General features: G+C 40.8%; 1 protein-coding gene across 1 annotated transcript in view; it reads left to right on the top strand.

Annotated features, from left to right (window-relative positions):
* LOC142201153 (uncharacterized) overlaps positions 1 to 25,775 on the top strand; it is a 50,824-nt gene extending 25,049 nt beyond the window's left edge. Inside the window, exons 4-5 of the mRNA XM_075271978.1 lie at positions 13,200 to 13,409; positions 25,632 to 25,775. Coding sequence (XP_075128079.1) covers positions 13,200 to 13,409; positions 25,632 to 25,775 — 354 coding nt within the window. The remainder of the gene's footprint in view (positions 1 to 13,199; positions 13,410 to 25,631) is intronic.
* Positions 25,776 to 26,756: the final 981 nt, after the last annotated feature.

Genomic DNA, 26,756 nt, shown 5'->3' with positions numbered 1-26,756 from the left:
CAATAGCCATCTACCTATGAATTTGAAACCACACAGTTATTGAATGAGAAATATTAATTTGTTTTTCATCATTGGTCTGTGTGACTTCCTTGTGGTAAACATTCCTAGTCTACAAAATGGTGGAAACTATGCACAAGGCTGCCCAACAAATGATCTGTTAGCAAGTAAATGAGGTAAAAACTGCTATAAAAGTGCTTGCTCCTCACTCACTGGGCTCCTCCCCTTAGACTTCTATGAGGAGGAATTTAACGTGGTCTAACACCTCAAAATTCTCTCCAAAAACCAAACTGAAACTGCCTCCCATTATTTTCAATCCTGCTGACCTTGCCATGGTTTCTGTATCAGAATCACTCATTGCTAAAATCTTGGCTTGAGACTTCAAACTTATTCCATTATATATATAGCTAATCACACATGCAAACCCACAGCATAGACCCGGAGCTCAGTCTCTGTAGCGGTTTTCTCAGTGCCAGTTTTTGTAGAGGATTTCTCTGCAACTTCCACTGTGTAAAGAAACTCTAAATGTCTTCACACCATGGATGTATTATAGGGTTATAGTTATAGGGGATGCAAATTTAACAATTGTTACCAGTGTCTGGAGCCTGAAGGGGCCGAAATGTCTCTGCAACATAAGAAAACACCAGTATTATGGTAAGTGAGGGCCCTGTTACATATTTTGCATTGATGTACAGCAGCTTCAAGTTATACCTCTGCTTTACACTGAAGATCTCTCAGGCCCCATACACACATCACACACAGTGTTTGATCTGTTTTTGACACAGATAGAATACTGATAGAGATGAGCGAACAGTAAAATGTTCGAGATTCGATATTCGTTTCGAGTAGCCCCTCAATATTCGACTGCTCAAATCGAATATCATACCCTATTATACTCTATGGGGGGGAAATGCTCATTTCACGGGTAGGCAACATTCGATCAAATTACACTTACCAAGTCCACGAGTGAGGGTCGGGGTGGATCCTCTGAGAAGTCTTCTCCGTGCAGCATCCCCGCGGCATCTTCCGGCTCTGTATTCACTCTGCCAGGCATCGGCACTACAAGCGGACATGTGCAGTCGGCTCTGCCAAGCCCAATGCCTGGCAGAGTGAATTCAGAGCCGGAAGACGCCGCGGGGAAGCTGCACGGAGAAGACTTCTAAAGGTAGGAGAAGAACCAGCGTTGATTGGCCGACTGTATAACATTCGGCCAATCAATGCTGGTTCTGCATCGAACTTTTCCATTCGAATAGCAAGTGATACTCGATCGAGTACGAGTATTTTGAATACCGTAGTATTCGATCGAATACCTACTCGATCAAGTACTACTCGCTCATCTCTAAATACTGATCCATTTAAGTCTATGGAGCAATACACAGGTCTGTTTTTTATGAACTGATCTGCATGTCCATTCCATTTTTATAGAGCATATCCTATTGTTGACCAATGAAGTCTATGGGATCATTTGTTTTTCACTGAAGCATGGATCAGTAAAAATTAAATGAAAAACAGTAGAAACTTGAATATTAAAAATGGATGCTCAGATCCATTTTTTTGAATGAAAAAATTTAAATGGACAGGCAAGAGAAGAGCTGATAACAGGTGGTAGAAACATTCTCCTCTAATAGGATGTATTACTTACACCCGTGGTGGTGAACCTAAGACATGGGTGCTAGAGGTAACAATCAGAGTCCTCTCTGTGGGCACCCATCTGTTGAACAAATTATACTGTGTGGGGGCCACTTTGCAGCAGATTATACTGTGTGGGGATCACTGTAGAGCAAATTGTACTGTGTGGGGGACACTGTGGAGCATATTGTACAGTGCTGGGATCACTGTAGAGCAAAATGTACTGTGTGGGGGTCCCTGTGGAGCATATTTTACTGTGTGGGGCCACTGAGGAACATATTGTAGTATGTGGGGGTCCCTGACTATTTATATCACACAGTATCTGTTTTATAGCAGACAAGTGATATTATTACAAATTGTAATAACATTGCACGGTCACTATAAAACATATCCTGTGCAATGTAAGTAATCAACATTAATTGTTCAAAATAATGCCAAATACAGGCTATTACCTTTCAGTACAAAGTTGTTTTGTATTCTTGAAAGCTCCGTAAAGCCCCATTCACATGACTGTATTTTGTGAGTCCATAACCATCCACAATTGTGGCACTTTGTGATAATTTAGTGGGTTTTGGGTTGCAGTTTGAGCACTTGGTCTCTAAAAGGTTCACCATTACTGACTTACACTGTATATTATTTCTTATATTCATTTGAATTATTGAGTCACAAAAAGTATTGGAAAGGATAGTTACTTTTTAAGTGATCACTCATAAGACATATTAAATTCAGCCACTGTCTCTATCCAACTTCCCTTGTAAAGGACTCAAGGGCAGGATTGTACCGTTCACTCATTTTTTAGTTTCATGTTTATTGCACTTATTTTGATTTTATGTATACAAATTATGTATACAAATGTATAGCAGCATGAAATAAATGGAGCTCTAAAAATTAATGACAACAATACATTAGTATATATATAATATATATATATATATATATATATATAGAGAGAGAGAGAGAGAGAGAGAGAGAGAGAGAGAGAGAGAGAGAGAGAGAGAGAGAGAGACTAATGTAACACTAATATATGCACACATGTGTGTGTTTGTATGCAACCTACCATGGCAGAATAAACAGAGAGGTCAATGAATTTCCATAACAGTCCTGATTTCTCCACATTGATTTCTATGAAGTATTGTACATACAATCCTATATCTCCATCTATACTAAAATATAGTATTTTCATGTAGGCCTAAATTGTTGGATTAGTCACAGACAGCTCCGCTGATACAGTCTGCAGTCCATCTTGATGGTTAGGCCTTTCTATTAAAATGACATGTAACCTATTTTGCCCCCCGCCCATGGAATTTCAAATGCATCTGTCGACTTGATAAAGCACTTGCCTGGAGGGAAGTATTGTTTACATTTTCACTGCCTTCAATGGGAAAGTGTGATTCTAATTATTTTCCCCCTGCTGAAAATTAATCCTGACCGTCTTGTTTAGCATATTAGTTTTTTTTATATCTATTGGAAGATTGAATTATGCATTACATGGATGGTGGTGCTGCTGTTTTTATTTCATTTATTTAGAACTTATGTGAAACAAGTTGCACCAAAAGCTGATAAGAGCAAAGGCAGCTCCTGGTTAGTAACTAATACTTTACTTACATAGTTTTAAACCGTTCGCCAGAAAAAATAAATAAATAAATAAACATGTGTGTGTGTGTGTATATATATATATATATATATATATATATATATATATATATATATACTGATCTTAACATCTGATATTTTTTGTTCTAGCACAAGAATCCAAATAGGTAGCCCAGTGCTGCCCACTTTTTTTTTACTGATTCACTATAGATAGATGTTGTGTTGTTACAAGGGCACTGCATGATAATGAGCATTAAAAGTTCAGCTTAGGGGCTATAAATCAGCTGCTACAGAGGGGGTTCCATAGGGACAATCATCTTAGAGGGCAGAATATATTTCTGTTAGAGTGTGGGCAATCCTTAAGATATATATTCGTTCATTTATTTCAGATAAAAATATTCACTTTTACAAGCAGATGAAATTTTATTTTTATTCAAGTGACATAACTGTGTCCTTGTTGCTGCCTAATCTGATAGGGTTGTTAGTCACTATTTCCTGTAATTCTCATATATAGGTTTTTTAGAGTGTGAGTCCATTCATTCGTACTTCTAGTGTAACAGTAAAATACTTGTTTTTTATTGACCGCATTTTTTATGCTGACGCAAAAATGAAGGTTTATTGGCGGAGCACTCCCTTGTGTACTTATAGGAATGTGGCCAACAATAGTTTAAGGTGTATTAGGGGAGGGGGGAAAAATGATAGCACAAAGCACATAGTCACACAGACCCCCTCATGAGCACTTGACTTCATATATTGTCGGTGGACATTCATTATTGGCAGTTTCTCTGTCTATGTAAAATGACCCTTACAGGGTTCCCTCGGACAAAGACGCTAAAGGCAGAGGAAGATAAGCGGCTGCCATAGCTGGACCTACTTTATTACAGAATAGTCAAGGTAGGCATAAACAAGGCTTTGGTGGTTCATTCTAACCCCAATGCTACAACACTGTATGCTTGTTACAGATTGTTACAACAACAGCTATAAAGGATAAAGCCCAGAATGCCAGGTCTGCATTATTTCCGACTACCCCCAGGGCTTAGTGGCAGGTGTGTGATGTCCATCTGACTTTCATTCATTGTTAGCAGGCATCTTAAACATCAGGTGCACCATACACTTTTATTATGTGATAATGTCTTCTTAAATCATTTATTAAAATAATGGAACTTTTAATAAATTATTTCAAATGTCAGAGAAATTGCTATACATATATAAATGCAGAGGTTTTAACCAAATGTAAAGATGTTATACAGTATGTACATAACAGTTCTGGAGAACATGAAAAGGAGCAATTACTGTATTTATTGTGAGCGTAACATTGGAGCATACAGTAACTAGCCAGTGAGGCTGGTCCAGGAGTGATCATACTACTGTAAGTCTCATGTCAGGGATGAACTAAACTATACAGTACATACAATACATTCATATATTGAACATTCATCATAGGTATAGATGGTAGGTGTTGGTAGTGATTCGATCTATTCTAGTACAAGTGCTTACCATCAAAGCCCCAGGAAATTGCCGTTTTCACTGCAAATATAGGGTCTTTATGCAGCATTATTAATATTTGGACCGCCTGCTGAATCCCTTTATTATATAACAAGGGGGGAGATGCATTGAGGGAATGTTTATTGTGTAGTATATTAGACACTGTAGTGATATCAGTGCCTTAGAGCCTATCTACATGGACCTGGAGGACAGATGATCCTCAGAGGCTGGGAAGTATTGTGAGGGTAACCAGGGCTGGTACCTTCAGTACAGGTGTTTGGGTGTATCTCAATACATTTTATATAAGCTAATTGCTATATCTTCACTCAATGCCTCTTCACTTTGACCTCAACATCTTCTCACATCCCTATGCCTCGGATATGCTGTGGTACATGATCAAGAGAATAGTTTTAATGCATATCTAATAAATGTTACTTTTTATATTAAGCAATTATTTTTTAGAACTTCACACTTGACAGTGATAAGTAAAATATGACAGGGTAAAAACCTTAAAGGAGTTTTCCCATCTCAATGTTTCAGCAGTGTTGCCTGCAGTCTGTTCTTCTCACTTCCTGTATTTCTCTCTCCTCTACTGACTCTTGCTGAACGGGCTTGAGTGTCATGACCTGATTGTTTGTGTTGGTGTACTGTTCTGTCGGGGATTTGATCTGGGCTTCTGTGATCTGCTGGTGGGTTCCCTACCATTGAGCCATCAGTGTGCACATAGTGTTCTGGTCTTCTGAACACACTGGAGGTTATAGGAGTCTAACCTCAGGTGTTATGGATCGCCATCATCCAATGGAAGGAGTCTGGAGCCTTTATTAGGAAGAGGGCTGGCTCCACCAGTTGCCAATTTTTGTGGTCCCAACTTAGAATTCTTGGCCGGAGGAGGAGGAGGAGGAGGAGGAGGAGGAGGAGGAGGAGGAGGAGGAGGAGGAGGAGGAGTGTTCTGCTTGTGCTTACTGACTAGAAAGGAGTTTGAGTGTTGTTTGTGTGTGAGTTGGTTTCCCTCCACACTTCTACTCTGCCCTGCCCTTCACGTCTGTTTGTTTGGCACTGTCTGGTTGTTTGAGGTGGGTTCCAGTTTATTTTACCCCAGTCTCGTGTTTACCCTTTCCTCACCTCTCCACTGTCCCTCTCCTCATTTCTCTTGTTTTGTATTTTGTTGTGCTGCGTGTCAGTTGTCCTGCACCTCCAGTCCTGTTTGTTTGTCCGCAGCTGCACCTTTATTTCTGTAGGGGTCACCACTCTAGAATCCCCAGTCCCTAGCTTTCTTGCAGCTCTTGCCCTGTCTGTCTGTCAGGTCTTCGTGCTAGAGAGCCAGGAGTCGTCGGGGCCAAGGTTAGCTTGGAGACAGCTGACCACCACCTGTAGGCAGGGCCTAGCTAGCCACCGTAGTGCCAGGGATAGTCTCCTTCCCCTGTCTCCTTAGCGGTGCAATCTGCAGCCTGGAATCTGTGTCTGGACTCTGACACGAACGTGACAGTAAAACCGGCCCAAAATACCCATCGGTCCGTTGTATCATGGCCTCCCTGGAAGATGTGGTGACACAGATGCAGAGGCTAACTGTGAAGGTCATCGAGATGGACAAGCGTATGGAAGCAATGCCTGTAGTCATTCCTCGGACAACGGACCCTAAGGTGGGCCTGCCGGAACCTTTTACCGGGGACCGGCAGGATTTTTTTCGTTTTGAAAATGCATGCAAATTGTATTTCCGGCTTAGGCCTCAGTCCTCTGGTGATGCATCACAACAGGTTGGCATTATCATGTCTCTGCTTAGGGGGTCTCCACAGACGTGGGCATTCTCGTTGACAGCCTCTGCTCCTTGCTTACAGTCTGTGGAGAAATTTTTCAGGGCTCTTGGTCTGTTATATGAGGACCCTGATCGGGAGTCTACTGCTGAATCTATGCTGTGGTCCTTGCGTCAGGGAAAAAAAGGCGCTGAGACCTACTGTGCGGAGTTCCGTAGGTGGGCAGCAGACACCACTTGGAACTCTTCAGCATTAAAAAGTTTTTTTCTGACTGGGTTGAATGCTAAGATTAAGGATCTTATGGTCGCTTTCCCCAAGCCTAAATCTCTCGAGGACGCCATGCTGTCGGCGGTAAGGGCTGACAGGCGTCTCAGGGAGAGGCAGGTTGAGGATACTGACTGGCGTTTCAGGGCGTCTGAGCTTTCCCGCCCAGCTGAATTTTCTGATGAGCCCATGCAGCTGGGTGGTATGGTCAATCGCAGAGGAGAGCGAGAAAGGCCCCGTCAGACTGGTCGATGCTTCTACTGTGGAGAATTGGGCCACTTTATTGAATATTGTGAGAAACGTCCTAATCACAGACCTGGTGGGAATATTAAAAGAGAAAGACGTCCCTCTCCCAATGACACTTCTGTATCTAGTCCGGTTAGATTGGTGTTTATAAAATCTTCTGGGGTTCTTTTTCAGGCCAAATCTTCTCTGTGCAGTAACAGGGAGGAGATCGATGTCCTTATTGATTGTGGTTCGGCGCTGAACCTTATTGATGCTAAGTTTGCGCAAGACAACTCTTTGGAGTTAAAGGAGTTGTCTCTTCCTATCCCAGTATCCGCAATTGACAATTCTCCATTGGGCCTTAATGCCATTACCCATTCTGTTGCTGATTTTGATTTATGTTTTAAACCTGATCATAAAGAAATGATTGAATTATTTGTTTTGCCTAATTTGCCGGCAAGTATTGTTTTGGGGCTTCCCTGGTTGAGGAAGCACAATCCTGTAATAGATTGGCCCAATAATGTTATTTTGTCCTGGGGCAAAGAATGTGTTAAAAGGTGTGGTGACGCCATGATTGCCACGATAACTGATTGTTCTTTACCTGCAGAAATATCTGATTTTCAGGATGTCTTTAGTGAATCCGAGTCTAAGACCTTACCGCCTCATCGGGAATATGACTGTGCCATAGAATTTGTTCCGGGGGCGGCGATGCCCAAAAGTCGCCTCTTCAACCTGTCTATACCTGAACGTGAGGCATTAAAAGAATATTTAACCAAGAGTTTGGAGGCTGGTCATATCAGACCCTCGAAATCTCCCGTGGCGGTAGGGTTCTTCTTTATAAAGAAAAAGGACGGAGGTCTACGTCCTTGTTTGGATTTTCGGGAGATCAATAAGATCACTGTGAGAAACCCTTATCCTTTGCCGTTGATACCGGACCTGTTTAATCAGATAGTGGGGGCCAAATGGTTCTCTAAGATTGACTTGAGAGGGGCCTATAATCTCCTGAGGATTAAGGAAGGTGATGAATGGAAAACCGCCTTTAATACCCCTGAGGGGCATTTTGAGAATCTTTTCATGCCATTTGGTCTTACTAATGCTCCAGCCTTTTTCCAGAATTTCATTAATGATGTTTTAGGTCCGGTTCTAGGTAGGGGAGTTCTGGTTTATCTGGATGACATTTTGATTTACTCCAAGGATATTTCATCCCATTGGGCAAAAGTAAGAGAGGTCTTACAAATCCTTAGGGAAAATGCCTTATATGCTAAACCAGAGAAATGTTTATTTGCAGTTCAAGAATTGTCATTTTTGGGGTATATTTTATCATCTGAGGGTTTTAAGATGGACCCAGGGAAGGTTAAAGCTGTGTTGGAGTGGCCAAGGCCTGAGACCTTGAAAGCATTACAGAGGTTTCTGGGCTTTGCCAATTATTATAGGAAGTTCATCAAGAATTTCTCTGTGCTTGCTAAACCCATAACTGACTTGACTAAAAAGGGAGCCAATCTTAAGCAGTGGCCCTTGAAAGCAGTGGAGGCTTTTGAAGCTCTGAAAGTTAGGTTTAGCTCTGCTCCAGTGCTTATCCAACCAGACGAGGATCTGCCTTTTACGGTTGAGGTGGATGCTTCGTCTGTAGGAGTGGGTGCAGTATTGTCACAGGAGAAGGAGGGGCGACTGCATCCGTGTGCCTTCTTCTCAAAAAAGTTTTGCCCGGCAGAATCTAATTATGACATTGGCGATCGAGAGTTATTAGCTATTAAACTGGCCTTACAGCACTGGCGTCATTTTTTGGAGGGTGCTAGACATCCAGTTAAGATTCTTACTGATCATAAAAACTTAACCTATTTGGATGCTGCAAAACGTTTAAATGCCAGACAAGCTCGGTGGGCGCTTGTCTTCGCCCGTTTCAACTTTTCAGTGACCTATGTTCTCGGTACTAAGAACGGCAGGGCTGACGCTCTGTCAAGAAGTTTAACCCCCAGTCATGAATCTGACAAACCTGAATTTTTGCTGAAAAGGGGAGTTGTGTTGGCAGCCCTAGATACTCTATTGGAGGCTCAGATTTTGAAGGCTCAGGACAGGGCTCCTAGGGGGACCCCACAGGGTAAGTTGTTCGTACCAAAGGTCCTGCGGGGTCAGTTGTTACAGGAATGTCATGACTCCAGACTGGCAGGGCATCCAGGGGTGGCAGAAACTAAGAGACTAGTTACTAGGAATTTTTGGTGGCCAGGTTGTAGAGCGGAGGTGGCGGTGCATGTGGCTAAATGTGCGGTCTGTGCCAGATCTAAAGCCTCTCATGCGCAGACAGCAGGGTTACTACATCCTTTGCCTATTCCTAATAGTCCTTGGACACATTTGGCCATGGACTTCATTACGGACTTGCCACGATCTGAGGGTAACACGGTTATTTGGGTCATAATTGACCGGTTTAGTAAGATGTGTCATCTGATTCCTTTTCCTAAGTTACCCTCGGCCAAAATTTTGGCAAAGGAATTTGTTAAAAATGTGGTACATCTGCATGGAGTTCCAGAGGATATTGTCTCTGACAGGGGTTCTCAGTTTGTATCTCGTTTCTGGAGGGCATTTTGTGGCAGACTGGGTATAAAATTGTCCTTCTCCTCCGGGTACCATCCTGAGTCCAACGGACAGACTGAGAGAAAAAATCAAGATATTGAGCAGTTCCTTCGTTGTTTTGTCTCTGATAATCAGGATGATTGGGCAGATTTTTTACCTTTGACCGAATTTGCTCTTAACAATCATGATTCCTCTGCGGCAGGCTGCTCTCCATTTTTCTGCTGTAATGGTAAACACCCTATTTTTGGGCCCTTTTCGGGAGCTAAGTCTTTGGTGCCAGAGGAGAAGTCCTTCTCTCTTAAGATGGAGGATGTTTGGGTCAGGGTAAAGAGAAATCTGGTATCTTGTTCACGGAGAAATAAAATGGTGGCGGACAAGAAAAGGAGAAAAGTTGATTTTGTGGTGGGTGACCGGGTGTGGCTACTAGCCGAAAATTTGAAATTGAAGGTCCCCTCTAAGAAGTTGGGTCCTAAGTTTGTGGGTCCTTTTTCTGTGACAGAACTTATTAATGAAGTTTCGGTCAGGTTAGACATTCCCCCTTCATGGAAAATAAACTCTGTGTTCCATGTCTCTCTGTTAAAAAAGGTGAGTTCGGTGGAGACTGCACCTACAGTTGTGCCTCCCCTGGACTCAGACGGAGAGTATGAGGTCTCCCGGATTGTGGATTCCAGATTTTTGAGGGGAACCCTTCAGTATTTGGTGGCTTCAGGGTATGGTGTGGAGGACAACTCATGGGTTTGGGCTTCTGAGGTGTCTGCGCCCAGACTGGTGGCTGCCTTCCACCGGAGATATCCAGATAGGGCTCGGCCCAGGAATCCGGGGGATTCCCGTTGAAGGGGGGGGTACTGTCATGACCTGATTGTTTGTGTTGGTGTACTGTTCTGTCGGGGATTTGATCTGGGCTTCTGTGATCTGCTGGTGGGTTCCCTACCATTGAGCCATCAGTGTGCACATAGTGTTCTGGTCTTCTGAACACACTGGAGGTTATAGGAGTCTAACCTCAGGTGTTATGGATCGCCATCATCCAATGGAAGGAGTCTGGAGCCTTTATTAGGAAGAGGGCTGGCTCCACCAGTTGCCGGTTTTTGTGGTCCCAACTTAGAATTCTTGGCCTTAGGAGGAGGAGGAGGAGGAGTGTTCTGCTTGTGCTTACTGACTAGAAAGGAGTTTGAGTGTTGTTTGTGTGTGAGTTGGTTTCCCTCCACACTTCTACTCTGCCCTGCCCTTCACGTCTGTTTGTTTGGCACTGTCTGGTTGTTTGAGGTGGGTTCCAGTTTATTTTACCCCAGTCTCGTGTTTACCCTTTCCTCACCTCTCCACTGTCCCTCTCCTCATTTCTCTTGTTTTGTATTTTGTTGTGCTGCGTGTCAGTTGTCCTGCACCTCCAGTCCTGTTTGTTTGTCCGCAGCTGCACCTTTATTTCTGTAGGGGTCACCACCCTAGAATCCCCAGTCCCTAGTTTTCTTGCAGCTCTTGCCCTGTCTGTCTGTCAGGTCTTCGTGCTAGAGAGCCAGGAGTCGTCGGGGCCAAGGTTAGCTTGGAGACAGCTGACCATCACCCGTAGGCAGGGCCTAGCTAGCCACCGTAGTGCCAGGGATAGTCTCCTTCCCCTGTCTCCTTAGCGGTGCAATCTGCAGCCTGGAATCTGTGTCTGGACTCTGACACGAACGTGACATTGAGAAGTACCACAATACTTATGCAGATCAGATAACATGCAGATGCTTGTAGAGAATGAACTGAGTGTTATCTGTGTGTTTACATAGAGAGATAACAAACTGGGCTTTATCAGCAAACTGCAATTAGCCGAACATATTGTCCTGCCAGCAAGAGCAGTGAGTAAGTGACAGTCCTATAGGTCTGTGGTTATGGTAACGCTGAGGAAACAATGGGAGGAATTAGTTTGCATAGCAGGCAAACAAAGCAGCATTTCAAAAGCAATATATTTAGGAAAAGTCTTCAATTTACATAAGCTACCAGTATAGATACGATCCTTGAAATGGGACAACCGCTTTAAGTGAAAGGGATATTCTCATCCCCAACATCAATGGTATACCCACAGGAATGCTTAACTATAGAAGTTAATGGAGAGAACAGTGCATCATTCAAGGGGGCTTAACAGTGAACTGTATACTGTGTTATTATTGACACACATATATACTAAAAATTATGGAAGAAATTGGTCCATGTAGTTTGCTGGATGACAATGCAAGTAAAAATATTAACATATTATGAGAAGAAGATACTCATTATAAAAAATCCTATGACAGATAGAAAAATTCCACAGAGCAAAATGCTGTATATGTGAACTGTTGTGCGTATGTGCTGTTTGACAAATGCCAAAGGACATGTGACTGTATTCCTGCCAATCTGTTACTAGCAAGATAAACTACAGTATGACAAAACAGTTGCCAATAGGTAATTGTAAAAACACTTGTGTCTGTGCAAATACTTTATCTGTATGGTTTTTTTTTCTGATATTCTCATTTTGAGAGAAAAAATCCAGCTATGGCAATCAGATTCAATCCCTAGATCATCAAAACTAACTTCTGAGTACACAAACAAGACATTTAAGTATTTCTTGAGGTTGTTAATCTCTAGACCAATTACACATCTCAGACAACTTGATATATTTTTCAGAACAGACGTCCAGGTAATTTTTTTAATTATTTAACAATGAGTTCCACGTCTACGGGAATAATAAATCTTGCAATTTTCACTTCAGCCACTTTGCCTAATAATAGAATAACACTTGCTAATTCTTGTAACACGTATAGAAACTAGAATAAAAAAATCTACAATAAGAAAAGAAAAACAGATTTAGGTTAAGGCCCCACGTGGTGTTCTGCAGTAAAAAAGTTTCCATAGGTATTGACACGTCATGTGAGTTCCAAAACCGTGTTCGCAGTGCTTATTTTAAGGCAAAATGTGAATGGGATACACTAAAATCCTATTTACCCAGTCGTGACTGTAAAACGCTGTTTTTTTTCTGCCTTGTACAATTGCGGCATTTACGCCTCGTGGGGCCCCGGCCTTAAAAAGTTAATATATTTTACAATAATTTATTTATTTATTTTAAATTAGCAACAAATTGATTTACATTCCCTTTTAATATGAGAATTTACTCTGTATGTCAACTTACATAACTTATTAATGTCTTCAAATATGTAAATAAGCTTGTTAATAAGGCCAGGGTTCCACATGGCAAAAACGTGATGGAAACGTTGGAGCTTAAAAGCTGCGTTTTACATTACCTGCAAAGTGGATGGGAGTCTGGGTAATCCCATCCAAAAATTGCAGACAAAAATCTGCAGCGGAAACTCTAGCATTTTTGTAAATCACAGGTGGTCAATTCTACCTACAGAAACTCTGGCATTTTCCATGTAGGTGTAATAGAGACAGTAAGATCACAGAGGAACACTCTGTGGACTTTCTGTGAAAAACGTTGCAAAAAAAACCACGGTGCATTTCTGCCATCGTCTTTTCCACAGCGAATCGCTGCATGGGTCTTTAGCCTAAATATATTTAATGTAATAAGTCTCAACACTGGCCCTTGCGGTATCCACTAAAAATGTGTGTGTTTAAATGAAACAAAGTAGCTAATAATGCAGCAGCCATGTTGTTCCATTAGTTTATTTTGCTATTATGTTGTTAACAGTTCAGCAGTCATTAGACGTTTTATTTGTCTAGATGGCAGTATATGACTACATCTGGAAAAAAGAAACAATCAAAGCATTTTCAACCTTGGATAGCCAGCATCTGGAACATTACAGTGTAAAGGATGAGGAAGACAGCTCAAAGGACATAACTACTCATATAATGATTTATACCATTCATCTAAGAGGCTATCGAGACCTTTATCGTCAGTTCCTTCGACTCCCAGATGGTGCCATTGTAGAGGTAGGTCTGATTGGAAGTATGTTGTGTCACACCAGCATTCGGTGACCGTTCGGGGACTTTGTCCAGCATTGCTCTTAAAATAGCAGGACTTTTCACTCTGCCAATTTTAAGCGGAAACTCGGTGAGCTCCACTATAGTGTATGGGGTCCGCTGGTTTCTGTGAGTAACCACTTTTTAAGCTGATAAGGTTTCCATTTTTTGGGTCCCCAAGTGGACCCGAAGAATGGAAACTAAAATGTTAATGTGAACCTAGCATCATAAAAATTTTCATACACATCTTTTCAAATATGTGGAAAACTTTTCTATAAACTTGAGTCAAAAGAGATGAAGTTTTGTCATACTTGTGAACCAAATATACATTAACAGTTACCATTACATTATTATGTGGTGGAAACGTACTCTATGAGCACATAAGCAGTGGTAAAATTGTATCTTTTATGATACAGTGGGTTTTTGTGTAATACTAAAGCAAAATGAATACGGTATAATGTTCTAATTTTTATTTGGGGAAAAATGAGCAGAAAATTGGAAATAAATATTTTTTATGTTATATAATATTATATAATATGTTAAAACAAATAATTGTATACCTGTGACTTATTTTTTTTCACCTTCCCAAATACATTATATGCATGTAAATGTACAGTACACAGTCGCTCTAGTACTGCCATAATACGTACAGCAATACTTTCACCATAACCAGCATAACAACCCAACCCTGCATATAGATAGGTTAGGATCATCTGAATCAAACTGTGTTTTTCCCTGATGAATCGCTGCCTCCATTGTTGAGATATCACTTTTTTTTGTCAATACATCAATGGAGATCTTTGGGGCAAAGAAGGTGTTGTCATTGCCCCAAAGAGGTAAGCAGCAATGTCCTTATTGCTCAAGAGAGCTCATTTGCATGTTGACAAAAACAATGACACTTATTCAGTCTACATTTTAACCCTTTCCCGACATCCAGTCAGTCTACATTTTAATCCTTTCCTGTCATTTACCGTAAAGTATATCATATGTCAGATATTTACAGTACAAATGGCGACAATGACTGCCACATATTGGCAACATTAACCACCTGACACCTCGGGCAAAGCTGACCGAGGTCCCATTTTCCTAATGCTCTTTTGGGGTGGATCGCCAGCCCCTCGAGCAATCCATTACCAGAACAAGCCTGGGAGCCTATTGAAGGCTTGTTTGACATACTCTTCTATTACAATCTGCTTTATGCAGCCTGTAATAGAAGTGCCATGATTTTACAATGGATATTCTAAATTGACATTACTATTGTAATAACTGTGTTTTTTTCACCTGAAATAGCGAACTGGAATATCGGCGGTGTATACTTCTCTTATGGCCATACCCTAAAACTAACAGATTGTACAACTTGAAGAGATAAAAATTAGGTTTCCTAGATCCTAAGTAATCTGTATACTCAGGTTGATAAAGGATAGCATGCCAAATTTGGCAATAAAGAATACTTCTTTATGAAAACTTATTTAGGGAAAGTATGAGAAAAAGTTTCCAAACTTCAATGTACAGTATTCATTAAAAATAAATAAGATATATCTGAGACTGGATTTGAAACAAAGGGGAGCATAATAACTATAGTACCATACAAGCTAATAGAGGCTTGTTCTCCTTAGGGGAAAAATGACACTCATAATGCATTTTAAAGTCTTTGGTTTGCTCTCATGAAAAAACTGTGTAGAAACGCAATGTCTAAAAACAAGAATGCTCAAAGCAAGTGAACTCTTAAAACACGGGCAGTTTTGAAAAGATTGCAGCGCACATTACATTGATAAGAGTTGATTAAAGGGCATCTTAGAAAATTTAGCATGTCAACTCTCGTGCCTCTCTTGTTAAATGTGTGTTTGTTTCTAAAGTGTTGCTATCTACATTAATAGATGGCTGTGTATGCTATGATAACAGGTGACACAATAGGTCACATAATTAGAATTGCAATTGTAGCCCCAGGTTTTTTTTGGATTTTTTTTTTAACTGTCCAGCCCATCTATCCTCCCTTAATAAAAACAAATTAGTTTCTCCTTATTCTTAGGCTTATGCTCCGGGTTGTTTTCTCTTGGAATGGAATTGGCTGTGAACTCCGCTTTTTTAAATAGTGAATTTAATGTCTTTGAATGTTTCAGAATTAATACTAGCAAAAAGTGAAATCCTCATCTTCTCCAGCAAAGGTTACCACATTCCCAGCGACACTTGATGGTTCAACATCTCTTAGTAAACAAGCTTATAAAGGGCAGGGGATAATATTTCTTCACATGTACTGTACAAGTAAATTAATTAAGATTGTGTATGTCTTTAGAAATTACAGTAGAGCTTCATAAACATAATTTCCCATTAGTAGCATTAAAGCTAGGACTACATTGCTACCGCTGATCAGATATGTCTACCACATTGATAAGATGCTGTATCCTTTTAGAATGAACTCAATTATACATACATGGATTTCAAAAGAAGGGAATATCAAAAGCTATATGTTTATACATTTTTTTCAATATTGCATTATGTAGATTCCCACTGAGAGCACTACAAAATGGTTATGGTTCTTTCATGCTCCTTGTAATCTTTACATATGGTAATGTGTACATAGTATGTACAAGTATATAATGTGGAGTCTTTCCCTTAAATAAGTTGTACCATTGTGGGTGAGGAGCAGAGAATGGAATGACCCATGTAGTGAGTTCTGGACAGGAGGGGGAGTCTTCTCCAGTGTGTGAGGAAGTGCAAAGAGAGAGGGAGACTGAGCTGGTTCTGGAGACCTCCCAGCCAACCCAGACTCTGTATGAGCAACAGACGAAAGAAAGAAAAATATTTTTACTTGACTAATATAATAGAGAATCTGAGGATAAGTATTATATAGGCCTCAGAGTCACAACTCTGCCTAGGCCGCAGAATAGACAGTGCACCCTTCTGGATCTACACACCGCAGTGGGTATCTCTAGAGAATTGTTGGGCTTTTGTGAGAGAGTGGCACATAGATTCACATAAATACTGCCTCAGTAATGGAAGTACAGACTGCAAACAGATGCACCAACTGTTTGCTTTCAGTGCTGTACCTGTGGTACATTACAAGTATTGTTCTTTCATACTTGTATACTGATCAACTACGATCTACCTCAAGTAAAAGTTGCAAGTTGACCCATTCCTGCATACTTTATGTCTCTTGTATCTTATTCCTTCATGACCATCATAGATACCAGAACTCCCGTCAGGCTCGGGAAGGCTGACAACATATAGGGAATGTCCCAGAGGAAACACTAGCACCCCTATCAGGAATCCTGCATGTCTCCTGAGCACTGCACCAGTGTAGGAGGAGAACTGGCCATGCTATTAACCATAGTGACCATTTCAAGTATTACTAGACTTCCTGGAATAAAAATGGACCCTCCCAGTGTAGCGTCAACATAATCTCATATAACCAGTAACCATACAGCCCACAACACTGTTTTTATAGTTGAAAGTGGGTGTAGGCCAGAGCTTTATTGATGTATGGAGAACCTTGTACACTAAACAACAATTTGTTATTATAGTAATCCTACCATATGTCAGCAAATTCCTATTAAATGGCATATACAAACATTTCTAATGAACTTCTATATGTGTATCCCCATCCTAAACCCATGAATAACAAAAAGTACATAAATGTATTAAATATCCAAAGTAAATGAGATCCAAATTAAAAATATATTCTAATCACAGCAAATATAAAAGGGAAGGAGGTTGTCAGGTGATGAATGTGTCCTCCCCTGCCACTTCCTGCAGAAGAAAATAACCCTTAAACTAAAATGAAAGTTTTCCACATGGTCCATTGAGCAATTCCATGTGTCTTACTTTTTATTTTTCTTGCTGTTTCTGCTATCATTGTAAGGTTGTTGCATAGTAATAGTGGGAAAAATACTTCAGTGATGTGCTTTCTCTACTTGATTGTATGAAGGCTATGGATTATGAACACACATTACAGCCATCACAACTTTTTGTATGATAGAGGAGATAGAAACTCACAGATACTGCTGACTATTAGGCAGCCCCTGTCACTCAGTTATAATGAAAGTTTATCCTCATAACTATATAATTTTGGACTCTTAGCTTATTTAGAATAACTAAAACAGGGAGGATGATCACTGTGTGCATCCAGCAGGCAGAGATGGCACGGGTCCTAGCTGGTCATGTCATGCATTGCTGAGGTATTATGGGATCGATAGCTGAGGATAGAAAAAGAGAAAGCATTTGAAATCCAGAAGAAAGGAAGTAGTCTTTTTGGAATCAAAGGAGATGCTGAAGTGCCAAGTATGAGAAGGAGCATTATCGGTAGGGTTGAGCGATCGGGATCGGAAAAGATCGGATTCCGATCGGCGATCGAGTAAATTTCACGATTGCGATCGGAATTCCGATCCCGATCTTTTTAGGTGAGATCGAGGTCGGAGGTTATTTCCCACAATGCTTTGCTACTGGCCAAGCATTGTGGGAAAAGCTAACAAGCCCCGCCACAAGTCCCTTCCTAGGTCTGTAACACTAACCTGGGAGGTGGGGGCAGCGAGGTGAGAAGAGGAGAGAGAACAGTGAGGACCGGACCAGCGGCGGCGCTTCTGTGCAGGTTAGTGGACAACAGGGGGAACTAAGTAGCCAGAGGATTTTTTCTTAATCACTACACAGCATGGAGGCTAACAATTAAAGCGTTCAATTTTTAAACTCCATGCTGTGTAGTGAATAAGATCATTTTTAAAATCTGATCTTCGATTATTAAAAAAAATCCCATTGACTTGCATTAGGATCAGGATCGGGTTCGAATGGATAATTATCGGAAATCGGATTTTAAAAACGATCCTGAAATCTCTAGATCGGCTCAACCCTAATTACCAGAGATCCTTCCGCCCAACTGCGGTCAGGCTGTATAATCAACATCAGGCTAAGCAAAGATCACACCGCACAGAGAACTAAATGATCCTGAAGTCTTTCTTTTCTTTTTAGTTGCTATGACTCCTAGTATCTTCTCTATCTGCTATTCGGAGCTTGTATGTGTTTTTTCTATATATTACTGTATTATCCATGATGCTGTAACACACTGAATTTCCCCATGGTGGGACTATTAAAGTATTATCTTATCTTATCTTATTTTATCTTATAAAAAGTATAGTACAGAGACAAGAAGTACAGAGTGTATACCTACAGGTGGAAAAATCGCTGCACAGAATGCTTTCTAAAACAGATGTCTTAATGGTTTACAACAGTGTGTCAATAAAGAAAAGTAAGTGAATGAACAAAGGAGAAATCTAGATCAAATCAATATTTAGTGTGACCATCCTTTCCTTCAAAACAGCATCAATTCTTCTAGGTACACTTACATACAGTCTTTGAATGAACTTGGCATAGAGATTCTGTCTGTTCATGTAATCCTGGATAGACTCATTGATCTTGAAATCAGATTTATGGAGTCATCACTTCTCTTCCAAAGGATGGTCACACCAAATTTAGATTTCTTTTGTATTCATTCACTCGATTATGTTAATTAATAGAGATGAGCGAACAGTAAAATGTTCGAGGTTCGATATTCGTTTCGAGTAGCCCCTCAATATTCGACTACTCGAATCGAATATCGAACCCTATTATAGTCTATGGGGGGAAAATGCTCGTTTCAGGGGTAGGTAACGTTCGATCAAATTATACTTACCAAGTCCACGAGTGAGGGTCGGGCTGGATCCTCCGAGGAGTCTTCTCCTTGCAGCGTCCCCGCGGCGTCTTCTGTCTCTTCATTCACTCTGGCCAGGCATCGGACCTGGGCATAGCCGACTGCGCATGCCCGCACTACAAGCGGACATGCGCAGTCGGCTCTGCCCAGGCCCGATGCCTGGCAGAGTGAATGAAGAGCCGGAAGACGCCGTGGGGAAGCTGCACGGAGAAGACTTCTAAAGGTAGGAGAAGAACCAGCGTTGATTGGCCGACTGTATAGCATTCGTCCAATTAATGCTGGTTCTGCATCGAACTTTTCCATTCGAATAGCGAGTGGTACTCGATCGAGTACGAGTATTTCAAATACCGTAGTATTCGATCGAATACCTACTCGATTGAGTACTATTCGCTCATCTCTATTAATTAACGTAAATAAATTATTAACATTTCTATTTTTGAAAGATTTACTACTTTGTAGCATTTATTCCACTTGCCTAAAACCTTTGCACAGGTTTTTATTTCTATATATTATTCACATATATGAAACAGACTGCACATAAACTCAAAAAACAATAAAAGAAAGGTTTAGCAGCAGCTAATCCTAAAGCTCCGCCTGACACAACATGTATCGTACACTTTAAGTAACAGATTAAGTGATCCAGACTTCATTGTAGATTTTTTACGTTTTTACCATGATCCTGAGAAAATATGATTCTGTTAAATTTAATGCTGTCAGTACGGCTACAATGGTCTCTCATATCACCCTGTGGAATACTCAGAAATGGTTATATTGCTATGTAATGTAATTTACCATAAAGTAGAACATAATATAAGCAAAAAGATTAGGCTGCTTACAATCGCTGAAAGCTGTTTTTTTTTTTTTTGTACAGAATCTATTTTAAGATGTTAAACTTTAGACACGCAGAGTAGTCGTGTTACGTTTGTGTCAGTAACAATGCAGAAGAAACGAAATGATGAAATCACAATTGTATCTAACAAACTTAATAAACATACAATGGTTTTTGCACAACTAGATCTACTTATGATAGAGATAACAATGGTTTGTATTTTTTTTAAACTAATATACAGCCTTACTAAAAAAAATAAAAAAAATTTCTGTTGGGGAACAAAGGAATATAATAGCAATTAATATGGGGTTATTGGCATTTGTTTTTATGCCACATTCTGTATATAAATAGATATGAAACCCCAGTAATCCATTGTAATATTACTCTCTATAAATCCCGTAGTGGTAATCTGATATAAATGTATACATATATGCAGCGGTGTAACTTGAAGGCATGCTGAAGGAGCAGTTAAACCTGAGCCCAGGATCCTTAGGGGGCCCATAAGGTGTCTTTTTCCAATTTGAATAGACTAGTATTATAAATGATACATTATATTTGTGAGAAGGGGGACACATTTATACAGATTTTCTCTAAGGGCCCAGGAACTTCATGTTACAATTTTACATATATGCATGGTCACCAAAGATATATAATACATGATATATTCAGTCCAAAAAGTGGCCAAAGCACCTGGGGGTATTCTTCGTGGGAGGAGAAAAGGCATTTTAGGAATTTGCATAGGAAACTTTACAGTTAGAGTAATAAAATGATGCAATGCTGTGCTCTGGGAGGTAGTAATGGCAGATACCATATCATATTAAAAAAAGGGGCTATATATTTGTCTAATTAAAAAATTATATTTATAGTTATAATGAATCTAACTATAAATTATATAAACTAGATTTTTTGGAGGTGAGAGGTTGACTTTTGGAATCACCTAATAAGAGGTACATGGCATCCTCCTCATAGGGGTTTTGCTTTCCTCTGGATCAACATTGTAGTATTATAGGCTGAGGTTTTTTAACCATGTAAGTGATATGGTCATATACTTTACTGAATACATATTTAGATATTTTGAATGCCAGTAAAACAACAAAAACAGCCAATTGTACATATTTTTAGTATTTTTAGAATAAGTCTACACATCTAACTCTTTATTCATTTGTTTCTTCATCTCTTCATATGCTAGCTAAGATGACACATAGAATGGGGCTTAGGCATGGAGTGTGCCATTTAGGACACTTATCCCCTATCCACATGACAAGGGATAAGTGTTCGATCTCTGGAGGATTTGTGCCCCATTCACTGCCATGGGGCTATAGGTGCTGCCAGAAATTATAGTTCTATAGAAGTGAATGGAGCAGCAGTCACATACGTTTTAGGTGGACTTTCAGTCCCCATTCTCTTGGTTGCTGGGGGACCTAGCAGTCAAGCTCTCAGCAACTGGATACTAATACTCTGTCCTGTGGGTAAGGGATAGGCATCCTTAATGGTACACCGCCTTAAGGTGGCCATACACTATAGATGACTGTCAACCAAATACTTGTTCACTGTTTTTAATAGGTAGGCAGAGTAAGTTACTGTCAGGTACCTCTGTCGAGGGCTTATCTCCCTCGAAATCAAAGGACCAGGAAAGTTGGAATCAAGGAGTGCAATTCTTTTTTCCCCCTTCAGCTACCTCTAGGGACTTCTAGGACATTAGATAAATTAGATGATTGGTCAAACTGATCAAAATTGGATGGTTTTAAATCACTTCAAAAAATCTGAATGGCTGATAAGTGAAGTTTTACAGTCACATATCAGGTTTTCCCTGATATAATTTTGTCCTTTAGTGGGACATCATTCTGCTGATGGACTTTGCAAACAACAGCATTTTGCACAATGAACACTAGACACAGGACAAGATTCTCTATATCCTGCACAAGATAAATGCCAAAAATGAATTTACATATTTCAGGCTATTTCATGATTGGTAGTTTGGGAAGAGTTAGTTTCTGGGGGAAGAGTCTGGTAAAGGACATGAAGTGGAAAGTGCATTTGAAGGAATACAACATGTAGCCAAGTATATGTGCCAAACAGTGTGTGAATCTGGAGGGAATGAGGGGCAAAATTGCCCAGATGTACTGATAGTAGAGCTCAGCAAAAAAGCAGAGAACGTGTTTTGTATCCCCACCATGCTTTGTCTCTCCTATAGGGATGAGTCGATCTTGAGATTTCAGGATCGTTTTTAAAATCCGATTTCTAATCATTTTCTATTCGAACCCGATCCTGATTTTTCTAATAATCGAAGACAGAATTTTAAAAACGATCCTATTTACTACACAGCATGGCGTCTAAAAATTGAACATTTTAATTTTTAGACTCCACACTGTGTAGTGATTAAAAAATGCCCCAGCTACTTAAGTCCCCCCTGCTGTCCACTAACCTGCCCAGAGGTGCTGTCCCTGCCGCTCCACGGTGCTCTCGCTCCTCTTCTTTCTACTTTGCATGTCTGCAGAGCAACGTATGTGCCCCCACCTCCCAGGCTAGTGTTACTGATGCTTGGAGTAGGCGGGGCTTGTTGTGGCTTAGGAGAGTGTGGGTGGGTACAGGGTGGGGAGACGTGAGTGCATCACTCAAATCTCCCCACCCAGTACCTGCTCACACTCTCCTAAGCCACAAGCCCCACCTTCTTCCTAGGTTTGTAACACTAACCTGGGAGCTAGGGACCAGATCGAGAAGAATGGGGAGCGACAGCAGCAGCGGATCTATACAGGTAAGTGGACTATTCTGTTTCTAGTGGACTATACTATTCTGTTTTCTCTCTGCTGTGCCGTATACTGGACTATGCTACATCTGCAGTACTGTACATTGACTTGTCTATCTACTCTTCTGCTTCATCCCTGAAGCAGAATAGTAAATAATTAAGTCAATATACAATACTGCAGATGTAGCAGAGTCCAGTATACAGCACAGCAGCAAGGAAACAGAAGAGTAGATACTATCTACTCTTCTGTTTCCTCCCTGCTATGCCATAGGAATGAATGGATGCAGCCGGCGTGCAGGGGGTTAAGCGGCTGGCGCAGGCTATGTGCTGGCTGCATCCATTCATTCCTATGGGAGAATGCTATTCGAAATGGCAGTTTCGAATAGTACTAGCTCATCTCTAGTAGCTAACATTGTTAGTTTTTCCCACAACGCTTGGCCAGTAGCAAAGCATTGTGGGAAATAACCTCCGACCTCGATCTCGCCTAAAAAGATCAGGATCGGAATTCTGATCATGATCGTGAAATTTACTCGATCGCTGATCGGAATCCGATCTTTTACGATCCCGATCGCTCAACCCTACTCTCCTATGTTAAGGGCCTCAGAGCTCATGTTGCTCAGAGCTGCAAGGTACAGTGGCCGGGAACATGTATGGAGAGTATGGAGAAACTGAGTATTTAGTAGAAAAGTACACGGTAATCCAACTTCATTACTAACATTAGATAAAGAAAGATTTTGTTGTTACAATAAGGCTTAGGGACTGCTGTGGGGAACCCGGATTTAGAGAGAGTATAGAGAGTAACACTGTTGTAAGTGATATGAAGGTCATGACACTTTACATACACACTACAGGCTTATGGGATGGTTTGGGAAAGTAGCACTGGAAGTTCTTTAAAAAAAACCTCAGAAAATAATACCATGAATTAAGTATAAGTACATATACACTCACCGGCCACTTTATTAGGTACACCTGTCCAACTGCTCGTTAACACTTAATTTCTAATCAGCCAATCACATGGCGGCAACTCAGTGCATTTAGGCATGTAGACATGGTCAAGACAATCTCCTGCAGTTCAAACCGAGCATCAGTATGGGGAAGAAAGGTGATTTGAGTGCCTTTGAACGTGGCATGGTTGTTGGTGCCAGAAGGGCTGGTCTGAGTATTTCAGAAACTGCTGATCTACTGGGATTTTCATGTACAACCATCTCTAGGGTTTACAGAGAATGGTCCGAAAAAGAAAAAACATCCAGTGAGCGGCAGTTCTGTGGGCGGAAATGCGTTGTTGATGCCAGAGGTCAGAGGAGAATGGCCAGACTGGTTCGAGCTGATAGAAAGGCAACAGTGACTCAAATAGCCACCCGTTACAACCAAGGTAGCCAGAAGAGCATCTCTGAATGCACAGTACGTCCAACTTTGAGGCAGATGGGCTACAGCAGCAGAAGACCACACCGGGTGCCACTCCTTTCAGCTAAGAACAGGAAACTGAGGCTACAATTTGCACAAGCTCATCGAAATTGGACAATTGAAGATTGGAAAAACGTTGCCTGGTCTGATGAGTCTCGATTTCTGCTGCGACATTCGGATGGTAGGGTCAGAATTTGGCGTCAACAACATGAAAGCATGGATCCATCCTGCCTTGTATCAACGGTTCAGGCTGGTGGTGGTGGTGTCATGGTGTGGGGAATATTTTCTTGGCACTCTTTGGGCCCCTTGGTACCAATTGAGCATCGTTGCAACGCCAAAGCCTACCTGAGTATTGTTGCTGACCATGTCCATCCCTTTATGACCACAATGTACCCAACATCTGATGGCTACTTTCAGCAGGATAATGCAATGCCATGTCATAAAGCTGGAATCATCTCAGACTGGTTTCTTGAACATGACAATGAGTTCACTGTACTCCAATGGCCTCCACAGTCACCAGATCTCAATCCAATAGAGCATCTTTGGGATGTGGTGGAACGGGAGATTCGCATCATGGATGTGCAGCCGACAAATCTGCGGCAACTGTGTGATGCCATCATGTCAATATGGACCAAAATCTCTGAGGAATGCTTCCAGCACCTTGTTGTATCTATGCCACGAAGAATTGAGGCAGTTCTGAAGGCAAAAGGGGGTCCAACCCGTTACTAGCATGGTGTACCTAATAAAGTGGCCGGTGAGTGTATATGTTAAGTATATAATGACTAGAGATGAGTGAACACTAAAGTGTCCGAGGTTCGAAATCCGATTCGAACAGCTGCACACTGTTCGACTGTTCGAACGGATTTCGAACCCCATTATAGTCTATGGGGGGAAATGCTCGTTTCAGGGGTACGCAAAATTCGATAAAATCATACTTACCAAGTCCATGAGTGACGGTCGGGCTGCATTCCCCTTGAAGTCTTCTCCCGGCGCAGGGTCCCCGCATCCTCTTCCAGGTGGAATTCACTCTGCCTAGGCATCCGGCCTAGGCAGAGCTGACTACGCATGCGTGTGCGGCTCTACCCAGGCCCGACACCTGAGCAGAGCCGACTGCGCATGCTCGTGTATGCACTTGCATGCCCGCACATGCGCAGTCGGCTCTGCCTAGGCCGGATGCCTAGGCAGAGTGAATTCCACCCGGAAGAAGACGCGGGGACGCAGCGCGGAGAAGACTTCGGAAAGGTAAGAGAAGAACCAGCGTTGATTGGCAGAATGTATAGCATTCTGCCAATCAACACTGGTTCTGCATCGAACATTAAACTTCGAACAGCTAGTAGTGTTCGATCGAGTACGAGTATTTCGAATACCGTAGTATTCGATCGAACACCTACTCGATCGAACACTACTCGCTCATCTCTAACAATGACATGAATTCCAGCTAATCCTTCTACTATGCACTTTATTCATATCATACATTAATTTATCTCTTCTGTTTTCCTCACTTAAACAAGGTTATATTTATTCATATTTTTCTAGATTTTTGGGGATTTCAGTGGAATAAACCTGATACCTAGTGAAGTCAATGATGCTGTTGAGGATCATGCCAACCAAATATATTCTCCAGTTTGTGATGCTGGTGCAGTGGATATAAAAGAGCAGAAAAAGAGCACAGGAGACTAATGAGGTATAATTCCATGATATATGTATACTCCTGTGTATTATATGTATACTCCTATATGATATATGTATACTCATGTATAACATGTATAACATATCTATACTACTGTATGATATATGTATACTCCTGTATGATATATGTATACTCCTGTATAACATATGTATACTCCTGTATGATATATGTATACTCCTGCATGATATATGTATACTCCTGTATAATATATGTATACTCCAGTATAACATATGTATACTCCTGTATGATATATATACTCCTGTATGATATATGTATATTCCTGTATAACATATGTATACTACTGTATGATATATGTATACTCCTGTATGATATATGTATACTCCTGTATAACATATGTATACTCCTGTATGATATATGTATACTCCTGCATGATATATGTATACTCCTGCATGATATATGTATACTCCTGTATAATATATGTATACTCCAGTATAACATATGTATACTCCTGTATGATATATATACTCCTGTATGATATATGTATATTCCTGTATAACATATGTATACTACTGTATGATATATGTATATTCATGTATGAGATAGATAGATAGATAGATAGATAGATAGATAGATAGATAGATACAGTCCTATGAAAAAGTTTGGGCACCCCTATTAATCTTAATCATTTTTAGTTCTAAATATTTTGGTGTTTGCAACAGCCATTTCAGTTTGATATATCTAATAACTGATGGACACAGTAATATTTCAGGATTGAAATGAGGTTTATTGTACTAACAGAATATGCGCAATATGCATTAAACCAAAATTTGACCGGTGCAAAAGTATGGACACCCTTATCATTGTATTGATTTGAATACTCCTAACTACTTTTTACTGACTTACTGAAGCACAAAATTGGTTTTGTAACCTCAGTGAGCTTTGAACTTCATAGCCAGGTGTATCCAATCATGAGAAAAGGTATTTAAGGTGGCCAATTGCAAGTTGTTCTC

The sequence above is a fragment of the Leptodactylus fuscus genome, chromosome 4 (genome assembly GCF_031893055.1).
Source record: "Leptodactylus fuscus isolate aLepFus1 chromosome 4, aLepFus1.hap2, whole genome shotgun sequence".
NCBI classification, from domain to species: Eukaryota; Metazoa; Chordata; class Amphibia; order Anura; family Leptodactylidae; genus Leptodactylus; species Leptodactylus fuscus.
The sequence above is the reverse complement of the archived record's forward strand: the minus strand, read 5'-3'. Positions and strand labels throughout refer to the sequence as shown.